The 14795-nt window shown below is 50.1% G+C and overlaps 1 protein-coding gene across 1 annotated transcript in view; it reads left to right on the top strand.

The window, feature by feature from the left end:
• Positions 1 to 14795, top strand: part of FKBP5 (FKBP prolyl isomerase 5) — a 31805-nt gene that overhangs the window by 12521 nt on the left and 4489 nt on the right. The window contains 8 exon segments of the mRNA XM_064173947.1: positions 1739 to 1867; positions 4196 to 4340; positions 4836 to 4978; positions 5806 to 5920; positions 10146 to 10302; positions 13078 to 13120; positions 13122 to 13169; positions 14164 to 14247. Of these exon segments, the coding sequence (XP_064030017.1) occupies positions 1763 to 1867; positions 4196 to 4340; positions 4836 to 4978; positions 5806 to 5920; positions 10146 to 10302; positions 13078 to 13120; positions 13122 to 13169; positions 14164 to 14247 (840 nt within the window). The 5' untranslated portion in view covers positions 1739 to 1762.

The raw sequence follows: 14795 nt of genomic DNA, 5'->3' as shown, positions 1-14795 counted from the left end.
AGTAGGAACATCTGCAACGAGAGCAAGTTGCTCAGAGCCCAGACAACATGACCTGCAATGGTTCCAGGGATGTGGCGTCTCCCACCTCCCTTGGGCAACCTGGACCCAGGGTCTCACCACCCTCAATAGAAGGCATTTCTTCCCAAATAACTGATGGCAGGTTTTCCAATCTAGACATATTTGGGAGATGATAAGTCTCACCACTGAAGTAGCTTTTTTGAATGTTCTTTCAGGTGTTCCCGTCTAAAACCTCAGCAGAGCAGGGGAAAGACAACAGAAGCAACATCTCATTAACTGGTACCCCCAAAGTCTGTGAGAATCAGCATTGCAGGAAATAGTTCCATTGTTTTTCTCTTTTCTCCTTCCATTGCAGGTTTCTTATGTCTCGGTGGCTTCTGATGCTGGGGGGTGAGCCAGGCTGCAGTTTTTCCCTTTCAGGCGGGTGTGGGAACACAGTTCTTGCAGCACAAACTTAACTGCTCCTGGAGCTGAAAACATCCTTTATTAGCCTTTTTTTTTTTTAGCCCTTTGAATGAATGATTTCTCCTGCTGGTTGACATCAGCTTCCACACCAAAGGCTGTGGAAAGTTCTGCAGTTAGGGTGGTTTTAATAGATCTGGTTTCTGTCTCCCGAACCCCATTGCTTTCTAATTCTGTCACATGTTTCCTTGATTACATGATCACACAGTGATGCAGCTACCAACGTAGCCTCACACTCCTGAGGAAATCATCAGGAAATAGGAAGTTACACCTAAAGGGATATTTTTTTCTTCTTTTTAACCAGGCATTGCTACAGAAAGGTGCCATTGGACCAAAACTATGGCTTTTCAGGCACTATGGCTGCTTGTGCAGTGACGATGGGAGCCTGGGCTCCAGTTTTGTCCCCAACCCCACCAGTTTCTTAGTGTCTTGCTGTGAGTTTTATTGTTGATACAATCACAGAATGTAAAGGGCTGGAAGGGACCTCCGGAGATCATCAAGTCCAATCACAGAATACATCTGGTTGGAAGAGACCTCAGAGATCATCCAGTCCTATCCTCAGCCCAGCACTGAAGGGTTAGCACTAAACCATGTCTGTGAGCACCAAGTCCACATGCTGCTTAAACACCTTGAGCGACAGTGACTCCTTGGAGCAGTCTAAAATATCTCACAAGGCACATGTTTGCCTGATGCACATACTTCTAGCACTTATACCTAATGTGTGCCCACCTCAATGTGAGCCAGAAGAGATAGGTGAAGCTTAGTGGTCATCAGCACTTTGTTTCTCACCCCTGGAATGCTGTCATCTCTTCTGGCTTCACCTCTGCTCTTTGTGGCTGCTGATGTAGGTGCTTCAGAGCTAATTCTGCTGTGTGTAAGTGGGTGCTCAACAGAGCATCTCTTTAGAACATCCCAGTGCTTTGAGTGCAGCACCCCAGAATGAGTTCCACGTTTTACCTTATGTGAGGAGTTGGTTGGCTAGGATGTGCCTTCCCTGCTGGTGCTTTTTCAAGTACAACTCCTGCCTTCTGGAAGATTGTTTACCTAGGGAGGCTGAATATGAAGGCTGGCAACCTCCACCACTGTGACCAGGCTAAGAAGTGGGGCTGTCCCATGTCCTGGGTTGATGTGGCACCTCAGAGATTCCTGTGGTTTGGCAGAGCCTGGGTGGCCCCTCGGAAGGAGCTCTGCAAGTCTGCGATGTGCTCAAAGCTTCCTGCCCTGCCTGCCTGATGAAGTGTGTAATGTGTCTCCCTAGGACCAGGGCTTATGCAAGGAGACCATGACCACTGATGAAGCCACCAAGAGCGAAGGGGACGTGCAGGCAGCAGCTCTCACCGAGCGCGGGGAGGACATCACACCAGCTCGAGACCGAGGAGTCCTGAAGGTGAGAGAGAGGGGATGCTGCCAGGAGAGTCCTGCCTTTCATTCTGTATTTTTGGATGCATGGTCACATTGGTGGGCTGTGTGGACATGGCATTTTGGGACATGGTTTAATGGCCATGGTGGTCCTAGGCTGATGGCTGGACTTGATCTTAGAGGTCTTGTCCAACCAAGACAGTGCTGTGATTCCATGTAGCACTCTCAGGGATGCAGGACTGACTTGGGTTTTTGTTTATTTGAGAGGCCAAGAAGATGAGCACCACTTGGAATAAAGGAGAACAGAGTGGTGGTTGAGACCAATGGTTGGGGCTACCTAATGAGTTTCCTAATCAGGTCATTATCTGTAAGCCCACAAAAGATACTTGTGTATGACTCACATACCTTAGAAAGAGTACATTACTGAGGTCATCCAGTCTGCTCCACAGCCCCTTTTTCACATTCAGGGCTGTTTCTGGATAGTTCTGCTCCCAAGCCCTTGTTCTTCTCCGGTTGAATAGGACCTTTCCTCTAAGAATAGCATCCTCCTCTGCTCCATCCGTGGCTTGAGAACTGCCTGTTCCAGGCTGGAGCATTCAGAGAGAGAGAAAAAAGAAGTGTTGACAAGAAGTGAGCAATGAAGTGACACCCTCTGAGAGCAAGATGTGTATGGACAGAACCCTGCAGTGGCCTTAACTTGGGCTTTGCAGCCACAATCTTTATTCAGACACCTTCCCAAAGGCTAGGGAGGTCTCTGCTCCCAGCCCTGTCCCAGTGCTGTGGATCTGGCCAGGGATTATTCACAGGGAGGATGGAAGAACAAATTGAACTGGAAACTCTTGAGGCTTCACACATTTCTTGGACACTTCCAGTGGCAGTGACTCCACCACCTCACAGAATCACAGAATGCATGAGGTTGGAAGGGACCATTAAAGGTCATCTTGTCTAACCCACCCTGCAGTGAGCAGGGACACCTCAAAGTAGAGGAGATTGCTCGGGGTCTCATGAGGTTTGACTTGGAGTGTCTCTGGGGATGGGGCCTCCACCACATCCTTTGGACAACTTGTTCCGGCATTTCCCTGCTCTCGTTGTGATGGTTTGCTTCAAAGTAGCACACTCATTGTTCCTCCTGATGTCCGACCTGGATCTCCCCTGCTCCAATTTCAGACCGTTGCCCTCGTCCTGTCCACACAGGCCTTTCTGAACAGTCCCTCCCTAGCCTTCCTGTCGGCCTAGTTCAGATACTGAAATGCAGCTCTAAGGTTTCCCTGGAGCCTTCGCCTCCCTGGGCAGCCACTTCCAGTCCCCAAACTCTCTTTCAATAATGATATTTTTTTCTAATCCTTCATTGGGTTTAGAGGAGCAGTGGGATGTCCATGCCTGTGTCTGCATGGATTTGATCTATGGCACTTTTATATCCACCTGTGTCTGTATTACTATATATATGTGTGTAAAGAGTGAGGGAAGGCTGGAGCACATCTACAGGCTCAGAGAGTTGGGGTTGTTCAGCCTGGAGAAGAGAAGACACCAGGGAGCCTACAATATCTCTGTTACAAGGGAAGACCAAGAGAACTGGGTCTTTTTAGTCTGGAGAGAAGATTGAGGGTGAATGTCATAACTGCTGACAAATATCTAAAGCGTGGCTGTCAGGAGGATGGGACCAAGCTTTTTTCAGTGGTGCCCAGTGACAGGACCAGGGGTAACGGTCACAGACTTGAACACAAGACTCTGTCTAAACAGGTGGAAGAACTTCTGTAAGGGTGATGAAACACCAGAGCAGGCTGCCCAGAGAGGCGGTGGAGTCTCCATCTCTGGAGACATTCAAAACCCACCTGGACATGGTGATTCTCTGCAACCTTCTCTAGTTGAACCTGTCTTGGCATGGGGGTGGGACTCTATGATCTCCAGAGGTCACTTCTAACTCCTACCATGCTGGGATTCTGTTATGCTCATGACCTTTCAGTGCTTAAAGGGGCCAGTAAGAAAACTGGGGACAGACTTCTGAGCATGGCCTGTTGTGATAGGACAAGGGCTGATGGTTTGAACTCAAAGGCAGCTTCAGGCTGGAGAGAAGGGAGAGATATTTTACACTGAGGGTGGGGACACCCTGTTCTAGATTGCCCAGAGAGATGAGAGATGCCCCATCCCTGGCAGACAGGGTCAGCTTGCTTGGGGCTCTGAGCAACCTCCTTTAGTTGCAGATGTCATGCTGACTGCCGGGGAATTGGACTGGATGGACTTAAAGGTCCCTTTCCAGCCAGACCACTCTGTGACTATAGGATATGTGTCTCTCACTCCACGTGCATCTTTTGCTGTCCCATGGCTTCATTTCTCATGGATTGTTGCTATCTCTCAGATTATTAAACGTCCTGGGAGTGAGGATGAGTCACCCATGATTGGGGACAAGGTTTATGTCCACTACAAGGGGAAACTGGCCAATGGCAAAAAATTTGACTCCAGCCGTGATCGGAACGAACCCTTTGTCTTCAGCCTGGGCAAGGGTGAGCTTATCTAGAGGAAGCTTGAGGGTGGGATAATCCTGGGGACTCTGGGGTGATATTGGAAAGGTTTGGATGATCCCAGAGGTACTGGGATGATCCTGGGGAGGGTGGAGTGAGTCTGAGGGGGTTGGAATGATTCCAGGGAGGCTGGAATGATTATGGAGAGAGTGGGATGGTCATGGCAGGAATGATTATGGAGAGAGTGGGATGGTCATGGCAGGGCTGACATGATCCAAGTGAGGGTGGGATAATTCTAATGGGGCTGGCATGATCTGGGGAGGCTGGAGTGATCCTGGAGGGGCTGAGGTGATCTTGGTGAGGATGGAATGATCCTGGAGGGATGACACCCAATTGCAGAACAAGGTGATCTCAGCCCTGCCCTTAAGTGACTTCCAAGGGTGTTCTTTTTCACTTGCTCTCCTTGTAGCACCCATGGTGTTTTTTTGGGGAGTCTGCTGGTTGCTCCCTCATGCCTGACATCTGTCTCTCTCATAGGCCAAGTAATCAAAGCGTGGGACATTGGGGTGGCTACCATGAAGAAGGGAGAGATCTGCTACTTGCTCTGCAAACCCGAGTACGCCTATGGTTCTGCTGGCAGTGCCCCCAAAATCCCTTCCAATGCCACCCTCTTTTTCGAGGCAAGTAAAGCTGGTGTGTGGATGAGCTCACTCCCTCCCTTTCTGCCTTGCCAGCCAGCTCAGGAATCAAAAACGCCCAAACCCAAAACAAACAGCAACATGAAAAACCCAGCTTAGATTCCTGAAACGTGTCCCTCTGCTCCAGGAACTGCTGCCAGGGCTTTCTCAGAAATGTGTGTCTGAGCTGGGAGGCTGGAACTGAAACTGTGGCTGGGGAGAGCCCCCGTGCTGAGGAGGTGGACAGAGTGGGGGCAGGGAGGGCAGGCAGATTCCTAGATTAAAAGTGCACATGGGAGGGAGAAAGCAGCTGGGAAGTGCCTCTGGGTGATCGAGTCTAATGAGTGCTGTCTGGTGGTAGGAGAGCCAAAATTTTGGCAGAGTGAGCTGGCTGGGAGTGCTCATCAAGACAAGGCAATGGGAAGGGAGGAGTGAGTTCTAAAATCTGTCCTAAATTAAAACTCAGTCTTTCCAAGATGAGTAGGGACTTAGCTGTGGGTTAGAAATGATCTCGTCAGAGAAGGAAGGGAAAACTCCTGCCCTCATGGTCCTGGGCAGCTTTCACAGTATCAACCACCAGCAGCCATGTTGCACCTAGGCAGACTTTAATAAACTTATTTTTGCTGTTACTCTGTGCAAAGCTTCAGGTACTGCAAGTATTCCAGTTTCTAATAAATTGGGTGGATTATGCTGTGGCTTGGAACTGTTTTTTATGGGCAACTTCTGCCTGTCAGCTGTATGGAGAATGAACTGCTGCTTTGTGGCTCTTCTCTTGTGGTTTTCTTCTCTCTTAACTCTGCTTAACTTTGCTTTGTGATTTGGTTTTATAGGTTGAGCTTCTTGACTTCAAAGGCGAGGACTTGTTTGAGGATGGAGGGATAATCCGGAGGATCAAGAGGAAGGGAGAAGGTTACTCCAACCCTAATGAAGGTGCTACAGTGGAAAGTGAGTGATGGTACCTGGAGGACTGAGTCTGCCCCAGAGCAGACCAGCTTTCTTCTCCCTGGTTCTATAGAGGTGAAAGGTGGATGTGCATCCTGTTGGGATATGCTTTTTTCAATTTGGAGGCTGGACAGGATGGAGAGGGGCTGGGAGCACTGTGGATCACTGCCTGCTCAGGGATGCTGCTCTGAGCTCTCCTCGGCATAGCCCCGGAGCTGCTAGTGGGAAGTGTAGTTGGGAAGCCTCAAGCCCTGTGAGCATCTGAACATAACCTGTGCTCTAGTTTCTCATGTTGGCAAATGCATCCCTGAAAGCCTTGGTGCTACTCAGCTCAAGGTAGGATGAAGGGAGCAGACCCCCACATGGAGTTTCAAGGCTCTGCCACCTCCATTTTCTATACCCATCACCATGTCCAAGCCACTTCAGGATGCAGCAGCTCCTAAAAACTCTGACTCTGCCTTACCTCCAAAACATCAGAAGCAGGAATGTCCTTCCTTGGTGCCATCCCCTGATGAGTGTGTTTGCGACCCATACAGACACTTGACACCTTCTTTGGGTCCTTGTTCTGGCGCCGATGTAGTTTTTATTGGCCTTTATTGCACCTTTTGCATCCTTCCTTTGAGGGGCAAAGAAAATGAATACAGAGGGTTTGCTGTGCCTGGAGTGGTCTCAGGTGACATGGGATGATGAGGAGCTTGGGTCTGCTGGGCTCTCCCTGTTCTGATCACGTTTCTGGAGCAGAGGTTTCATGGGGCTGGATGGAGGTATCCAGGCTTGTGGGATTGTTTTTACTTCCCAAGAACCACTCAGACACAGAGCTCACTCCATGCAGGAGGCATTTACTTTCGGACATCCTGTACACAGATATTAACTCACTTCAGTGAAGGAGAAATTGGATCTGAGCTGTAGCAGCTCATAAAGCTGACCGCCGTGAATAGTTGCTGCTTCTGATGAACTTTTCTTGTGAGGAAAAGTGAGGTTTTGACTTGCATTTGGCTTTCTACCTCTTCTGAGGTGAGCATCTTAGCTGGGACCAACCTTGAGCTGAGCTTCAAGCTAGCTCTGCTATCCCAGAGATTAAACCAAGAGTGAGTATCATTGAAGTCATCACCAGTCCAGCAATGCTCTGTACTCTGAGCACTTTACAGGCAGCACTGTGTTGGGTGTGGAGGGCAGGGAGAGCCCCGGTCCCTCTGTGGTTGTTCCTGTCACAGCTTGATGTTTTCTGGAACATGCTTTTGCTTTATTTAATGGCTTGGGAGGAGGCTGAGCAGAGGGGGAGTGGAGGGACACCAGGTAGGAATCATCTCTCTGAAAGGACATGACGAGACAAATAAGGAAGTTCCCCATGCACCTGATGCCCCATAGCCTGGTATCCCTCTGGTTTTTGCTTTACCTTTCACAAATGAATGCACTCATCAGAACAAGTGCTGCAAGCAGATCATGAAGATGGATGCTCTGCTGGCTCAATCATCCTGTGGAGCTGGTGCTGCCCTGACAGGACAGAGATGTTATAATCATTAAAGTTGGAAAAGACCTCTAAGAGCATCAAGGCCAACCTTCTACCCAGCTCCTCTGTGACCACTAAATCATACTCTGAAGTGCCACATCTGCTTGTTTTTTGATCACTTCCAGGGATGGTGACTCCACTACCTCCCTGGGCAGCCTGTTCCAATGCCTGACTACTCTTGCAGCAAAGAAATTCTTCATGGAGATGAGGAATGCTTTGCTGATCCCACCAACAGCCCTGCCAACTAACTGCTTGTTTGCAGCTCATGTGGCCTTTAATTCATTCAGACCTATACAACTCCATACATCGAGGAGTCAGAGACCCTTAAATACAACCCTGTGAGAAGATGAGGAGAAGCAGCAGCAGGCAGCCTTGCAATCAGTATTTTGGGTGCAAATAGGTGGTATTTTTTTAGCAATATGTCATAAAATATCATAATGGTTTGGGTTGGAAGGGACCTTAAATATTGTCAAAAAAGGACTTTTCACAAGGGCTTGTAGTGATAGGATGAGGGAGAATGGAGTGAAGCCTAAGTAGGGAAGATTGAGACTGGAGATTAGGAAGAAATTTTTAGAGTGAAGGTGGGGAAACACTGGCACAGGTTGCCCAGGGAGGTTGTGGATGCCTCTTCCTTGGAGGTGTTCAAGGCCACAGTGGATGAGCCCTTGAACAACCTGGTCTAGTGGAAGGTTGCCCCCTGCCCATGGCATGGGCTTAGAATTAGATGATCTTTAAGGTGTCTTCCAACCAAATCATTCTACGAATCTATTAATCCAGTTCCAGTCCCCCTGCCATGGGCGGGCAATGTTCTTTATGGTGGGTGCTGTGTTGGGGACATTAGGGCAGTCATGGGGACTTCAGAGCCGTATATGGAGATGTCATGACAGTGGATGAGGACATCATAGGGCGTGGCAGCCCCACCCTGGGGCAAGGCTGTGGCCTTGCAGTGATGTTTTCTCTCAATTGTATGTCTGGGAGGTGCCTCACCTCTGGAATTAAGATGTAAGGAGCTATGCCTCCAGGAGCAGGCACCTCCATGCTGGAGTTGTGAAAGCTTTTTTACAGCTTTTAAGTTTTACAGACTCTAATTCACAGTTTTGGTCCCTAAAGCTCAGGCTGCAGTGCAAATTCGGCATTCCAGCTTTTGTTACAACCTTTATCCCCCCATCCTCCCTACCCCCCCCTTCTCCATTTTTAATCTGAGTACAAATTGCTGTCAGCACATCAAGTTCATGTGCCAGCCGCACTCGGTACACTCTGTCTCAGCTCTTCAAAACAAAATCGCTGCAGGCACCGAGAGAACAATAAGTCAGAGCTGCAACGGAGTGATGTTCCTTCAGCAGCTTTTTTTTCTGTTCCTTTTTTTCCCCCCAGTAATCCAAGAGTGCCTGTAGCCAGCTGACCTGCTCCTGGAAATCCAAGTGGAGATTTTCCCCGCTTTGCCTGGGCAGATTTAGTCTGGAAATTAGGAAGAAATTCTTGACAGTGAGGGTGGGTGGGGAGACACTCCCTGGGGAACAGTTTGCCCAGGGAGGTTGTGGATGCCCCCTCCCTGGAGGTGTTCAGGGGCAGATTGGATGAGGCTTTGAGCAATCTGGGCTAGTGGAAGGTGTCCCCTGTCCATGGCATGGGATTGGAACGAGATGATTTTTAAGATCCCTTCCATCCCAAACTATTCAGTGAATCTGTGTATATTGCTGTGGAATGCCAGCCAGGAGAACCAGGTGGTGAATGTGCCAGGTGGTCCACGCTGGCTGAGCTTCTGCCAGCGCCTGGAGTTGGATCAGCCACGGTTATTGGTTGAAGATTGCGGGGGGAAAAAAGGTAAATAATGTTTATCTTGTACTTGAAGTTCTTGGAGGAGGAGAGCACAGCCTTGTTTTGGAGGTGGAGGGCAAGGTGTGTGGCTGTCTATAGGAGCTGTGTAATCGCCCTGATAAATGCTGCTGGCTCTGTGCCAGAGCAATATCCAGTTCCAGTAAGACTTGACTCGTGCAGTGGAGTGCAAGGGGAACATATTAGTCACAGTGTTTATCTTTTGCCTGCTCCTTGCTGAGACAAGATTTGCCCGCCTGCCTTTTCAGCAGTACTTCTGAGTCCTCCCTGTCCCTCCCTGCTCATCAGAAGCTCCCAAGCTACCCCCAGCCTCATGTTTTCTGCCTGTTACAGGACTGGAAGCTCATCCAGTCCAACCCCTTGCAGTCAGCAGGAATATCTGCAACTAGAGCAGGTTGCTTCAAGCCCTGAACAACCTGACCTGCAGTCATACCAGGGATGAGGCATCTCCCACCTCTCTGGGCAACCTGGGCCAAGACCTCACCACCCTCAGTATCAAACATTTCTCCATTCTCTCCAGCCTGAATCTGCCTCTTTGAGTTCAGCCCATCACCCCTTGTCCTGTCACAGCAGGCTGTGCTCAAAAGTCTGTCCCCAGCTTTCTTACCGGCCCCTTTGAGCACTGAAAGGCCACCAGAAGGTCTCCTTGGAACCTTCTCTTCTCCATTCTGAACAACTCCAGCACTCTCAGTCTGGCCTCCCAGCAGAGAGCTTCCAGCCCTCCCATCTTTGTTGTGGCCTCCTCTGCCCTTCTCCAACACTTTCCTGTTCCTATGCCAAGAGATTTTAGGAGACATTCTTTATAAAATGCTTCTTTTGAAGCCCCTCTTGCATTGTTTGAGGTGGCTTTGAGTGTGACCCTGCCCTCTCCCCTCTCTGCAGTTCACCTGGAGGGTTTCTGTGATGGCACCATGTTTGACTGCAAAGATGTGAAATTCGTCGTGGGTGAAGGGGAGGACCATGACATTCCCATTGGCATCGACAAAGCCCTGGAGAAGATGCAGCGGGGAGAGCACTGTGTCCTCTACCTTGGGCCACGGTAAGGGCCCCACAGAGTCACACAGATGTTCCGGCATGGTGGAGTTGGAAGGGACCTCTGGAGATAGAATCATAGAATCAACCAGGTTGGAAGAGACCTCCAAGATCATCCAGTCCAACCTGCCACCCTGCCCTATCCAATCAACTAGACCATGGCACTAAGTGCCTCATCTAGTCCTTTCTTGAAGACCCCCAGGGACGGTGCCTCCACCACCTCCCTGGGCAGCCCATTCCAATGGGAAATCACTCTCTCTGTGAAGAACTTCTTCCTAATATCCAGCCTATACTACCCTGGCACAACTTGAGACCGTGTGCCCTTGTTCTATTGCTGGTTACCTGGGAGAAGAGGCCACCCCTCACCTGGCTACAATGCCCTTTCAGGTAGTTGTAGACAGTAATAAGATCACCCCTGAGCCTCTTCTTCTCAGGCTAAACAGGCCCAGCTCCCTCAACCTCTCCTCATAGGATTTGTGCTCAGGCCCCTTACCAGCTTCATTGCCCTTCTCTGGACATGTTCCAGCACCTCAACATCCTTCTTGAATTGAGGGGCCCAGAACTGGACACAGTACTCAAGGTGTGGTCTGACCAGTGCTGAGTACAGGGGAAGAATAACCTCCCTTGACCTACTGGCCACACTGTTCCTGATGCAGGCCAGGATGCCATTGGCTCTCCTGGCCACCTGGGCACACTGCTGGCTCATCTTCAGCTTACTATCTATCAGTACCCCAGGTCCCTTTCCTCCTGACTGCTCTCCAGCCACTCAGTCCCCAGCCTATAGCGCTGCTTGGGGTTGTTGTGGCCAAAGTGCGGAACCCTGCACTTGGCCTTGTTAAATCTCATCCCATTGGCCTCTGCCCACCCATCCAGCCTGGCCAGGTTCCTCTGCAGGGCTCTCCTACCTTCCAACAGATCAACACCTGCTCCTAGCTTGGTGTCATCTGCAAACTTACTGATGCTGGACTCAATGCCCTCGTCCAGGTCATCAATAAAGATATTGAACAGGACTGGGCCCAGCACTGATCCTTGGGGAACACCACTAGTGACTGGCTGCCAACTGGATGTGGCACCATTCACCACCAGTCTCTGAGCTCTGCCATCCAGCCAGTTCTTAATCCAGCACAGAGTGAATCTGTCCAAACCATGAGCTGCCAGCTTGACTAGGAGCTTCTTGTGGCAGACAGTGTCAAAGGCTTTGCTGAAGTCCAAGTAGACTACATCCACAGCCTTCCCCACATTCACCAGGCGGGTAACCTGATCATAAAAGGAGATCAGGTTGGTGAGGCAGGACCTGCCCTTCCTAAACCCATGCTGGCTGGGCCTGATCCCTTGGCCATCCTGTAGGTGCTGTGTGATGGCACCCAAGATGACCTGTTCCATGACCTTGCCTGGCACTGAGGTCAGGCTCACAGGTCTGTAGTTTTCTGCTCCTCCTTACGACCCTTCTTGTGAATGAGTATCACATTGGCCAGCTTCCAGTCTTTGGGGACCTCTCCAGTGAGCCAGGACTGCTGATAATGATGGAGAGTGGCTTGGCCAGCTCAGCTGCCAGCTCTCTCAGCACCCTAGGGTGGATTCCATCCGGTCCCATGGACTTGTGAGGATCCAAATGATGCAGCAGGTCCCTTACTGCTTCCTCATGGATTAGAGGGGGACTGTACTGATCCCTGACTCCATCCACCATTCAGGAGTCCAGCTGTCCTGGAGACAACCTGTCCCACTACTGAAGATTGAGGCAAAGAAGGTGTTAAGCACCTCTGCCTTTTCCTCATCCTTTGTCACTATGTTCCCTTCTCTATCTAACAAGGACTGGAGGTTGTGCCTTGGCCCTTCTCTTGCCATTCATATATTTAAAGAAACACTTTTTATTTTCCTTGACAGCCGTGGCCAGCCTAAGCTCCAAGTGGGCTTTTGCCTCTCTAATTTTTCCTCTACAAGACCTAGCAACTTCCTTGAACTTCTCCTGGGACACCTCCCCTCTCTTCCAAAGGTGATACACTCTCTTTTTAATCACCCAGTCCAACTGCCCTGAGCAAGCAGGTGCACCCACAGCAGCTTGCCCAGGGCCACAATGGCTGGGGCGGTTGGAAGCTCTCAGAGAAGGAGACTCCACAAGCTCTCTGGGCAGCCTGCTCCAAGGCTCCAGCACACTCACAGCGAAGAATTTTCTCCTCCTTTTCAGATGGAACCTATTGGGTTCCAGTTTGTGCCACTGCCCCTTGTGCTGTCACTGGAAACCACCTGAAAAGAGTCTGGCCCCATCCTCCCAACACTTGCAAGACAAGAGATGTCACCTAGTTTGAATCTTCCAGCATCCAAGACTGTTTTAGCTGTCATGAAGATCCTGATCTGAAAATGAGACTTTCCAGGAAAGCCCTTGGGTTAGCGATGTCTGCAGGCTTGGCACGGGTGACTGGTGGCTTGGGGGCAGAGATCTCAAGATGGTTTTAAAAAGTCAGGAAAAGAGGTTTATCTGAATCCAGTGGGTGAAAGGAAAATGGTCTTCCTGGAAACCGTTATGGCTGGGTCCTTAAACCACAGAGAAACCTCTCTAAAGCAGGTGCTGTTGACACATCCAGGGATGATGACTCGCAGGAGAGAATGGATTCTGTATCCTCAAGTATCATTGCCCATGGAGAATAATCTCACTCTGACATAAAAAGTTAGAAAGCTGCAGGAGTGAAACTTTAGTGGGTGACTGTGTGTTGTGTCATGGCCAGATTGTCCAAAGCAAAATTTCTTCTGCCCCCAGCTCTGACAAGCTCCTTCTGCTCCCCAGGTACGGCTTTGGTGAAGCAGGAAAGCCCAAATATGGAATCCAGGGCCAACGCAGAGCTGGTCTATGAGGTGACGCTGAAGAGCTTTGAGAAGGTGAGGGGGGTGTGTGGTCCTACCCAGATGACTGGGACACCAGTCCCTGGGCAGAGGCCACCCTTTGGCCTTGGTATAATGCCACCCCTGGGCCTCACTCCAGCAGAGATGTCACCAAGATATCGGTGTTCTGAGTTGTTCTTCCCTCTTAGTTCGAGTTTTCTTTCTGGCTGGGGCCCAAGTCTGGGTCTCTCATTTGTTCCCAGCCCTCTTACGCTTGGACCTGCTTTTATTGTTTTACCTTTTTTTTTTGTTTTTCCCTATTCTTTTTCTTACCCTTTTTTATTTTTGTCACCCTTTTCTTTTTGTTATCCTGGTTTTTCCTTTTTATTATTGTTTCCTGTTTTCCCCCTTGTGTTGTTTTCCCTTTTCTAAAAAGATTTTTTTTCTTCCTTTTATTCTGTGTCATCCCTGGGTATTTTTCTGTCTCTTCCTGGGCTGCTTAGTTCACAGTTGTCCTGTCTATCCAGCTGGGCTCAAGGAGCTTGACTGCCAGGCTGAGCTGGCTGTGCCCCCTGGTGAGGACAGAGATGGGATGCAGAAGGTTCCCATGGGATGGAACAGGTGCTGCTGTATTGCATCCCTGCTGGATCCCCTCCTCATCCCACCACCCCGTCCAAGGCAGGAGCAAGACCCCGCACATATCTGCTCTGCTGGGGGATGTCTGTGCCTCTCCTTCTCCTCCCTTTTTGGGATTAATTTATTCAGGATTTTCCATCCTGCTGAGGTTGTGGAAAAAGCACCTTGTTCAAGGTGAAGTCCCAAGCCTGGGAGGGTTTCTCTATTGTAAGGGGCTCCAGGTCCACACCCTGACACGTGCTGTGGATGTCCCCTCATCCCTAGTGCCTGCAATTAAAAATGTGCTGGATCCACTCTATGCAACACTGCCCGATGAGCCCCATTTATTGATGAGTGATCTGGGGAGGGACACATGGTCCTGCTGCTGTGCTGGGCTGCCTTGCTCTGCCAGGATGTTCTGAGCATTTCTTTGCAGGCCAAGGAGTCATGGGAGATGGACACCAAAGAGAAACTGGAGCAGGCTGCCATTGTCAAGGAGAAAGGCACAACCTACTTCAAGGTTTGTAAACTTGGGGGTGGTGGAGAATGGAGCAAGGAAAGCTGGGAAGAAGCTGAGAGTGACCCTTGTGACCTGACAGCTGTCAGACTTGGAGAAGCCATGTCACAGAAACAGAGACTGGTTTGAGTGGGAAGGGACCACCTCTAAAGCTGATCCAGTCTAACCCTCTGCAGTCACCAAGGACATCTGCAACTAGAGCAGGCTGCTCAAAGTCCCAAGTAACCTGACATGCATTGGTGACAGAGATGGGGCATCTCCCACCTCTGGGCAACCTGGGACAGGTTCTCACCACCCTCAGCATAAAAATCTTGTAACTTTAGTCTGAATCTCCCTCTGTTGGTTCAAACCATCATCCCTTGTCCTGTCACAACGGGTCCTGCTCAAAAGGCTGTCCGCAGTTTTCTGACTGGCCCCTTTAAGCACTGGAAGGCCACCAGAAGGTGGCCCTTGAACATTCTTTTCTCCCCAGGCTCGACAACCCCAACTCGCTCAGTCTGGCCTCACAGCAGAGGGCTTCCAGCCCTCCCAGCATGGCTGTAACCTTCTCT

Source organism: Pogoniulus pusillus, chromosome 39, assembly GCF_015220805.1.
Source record: "Pogoniulus pusillus isolate bPogPus1 chromosome 39, bPogPus1.pri, whole genome shotgun sequence".
In the NCBI taxonomy this organism is placed as follows: domain Eukaryota; kingdom Metazoa; phylum Chordata; class Aves; order Piciformes; family Lybiidae; genus Pogoniulus; species Pogoniulus pusillus.
This window is presented reverse-complemented; position numbering and strand designations above follow the sequence as displayed.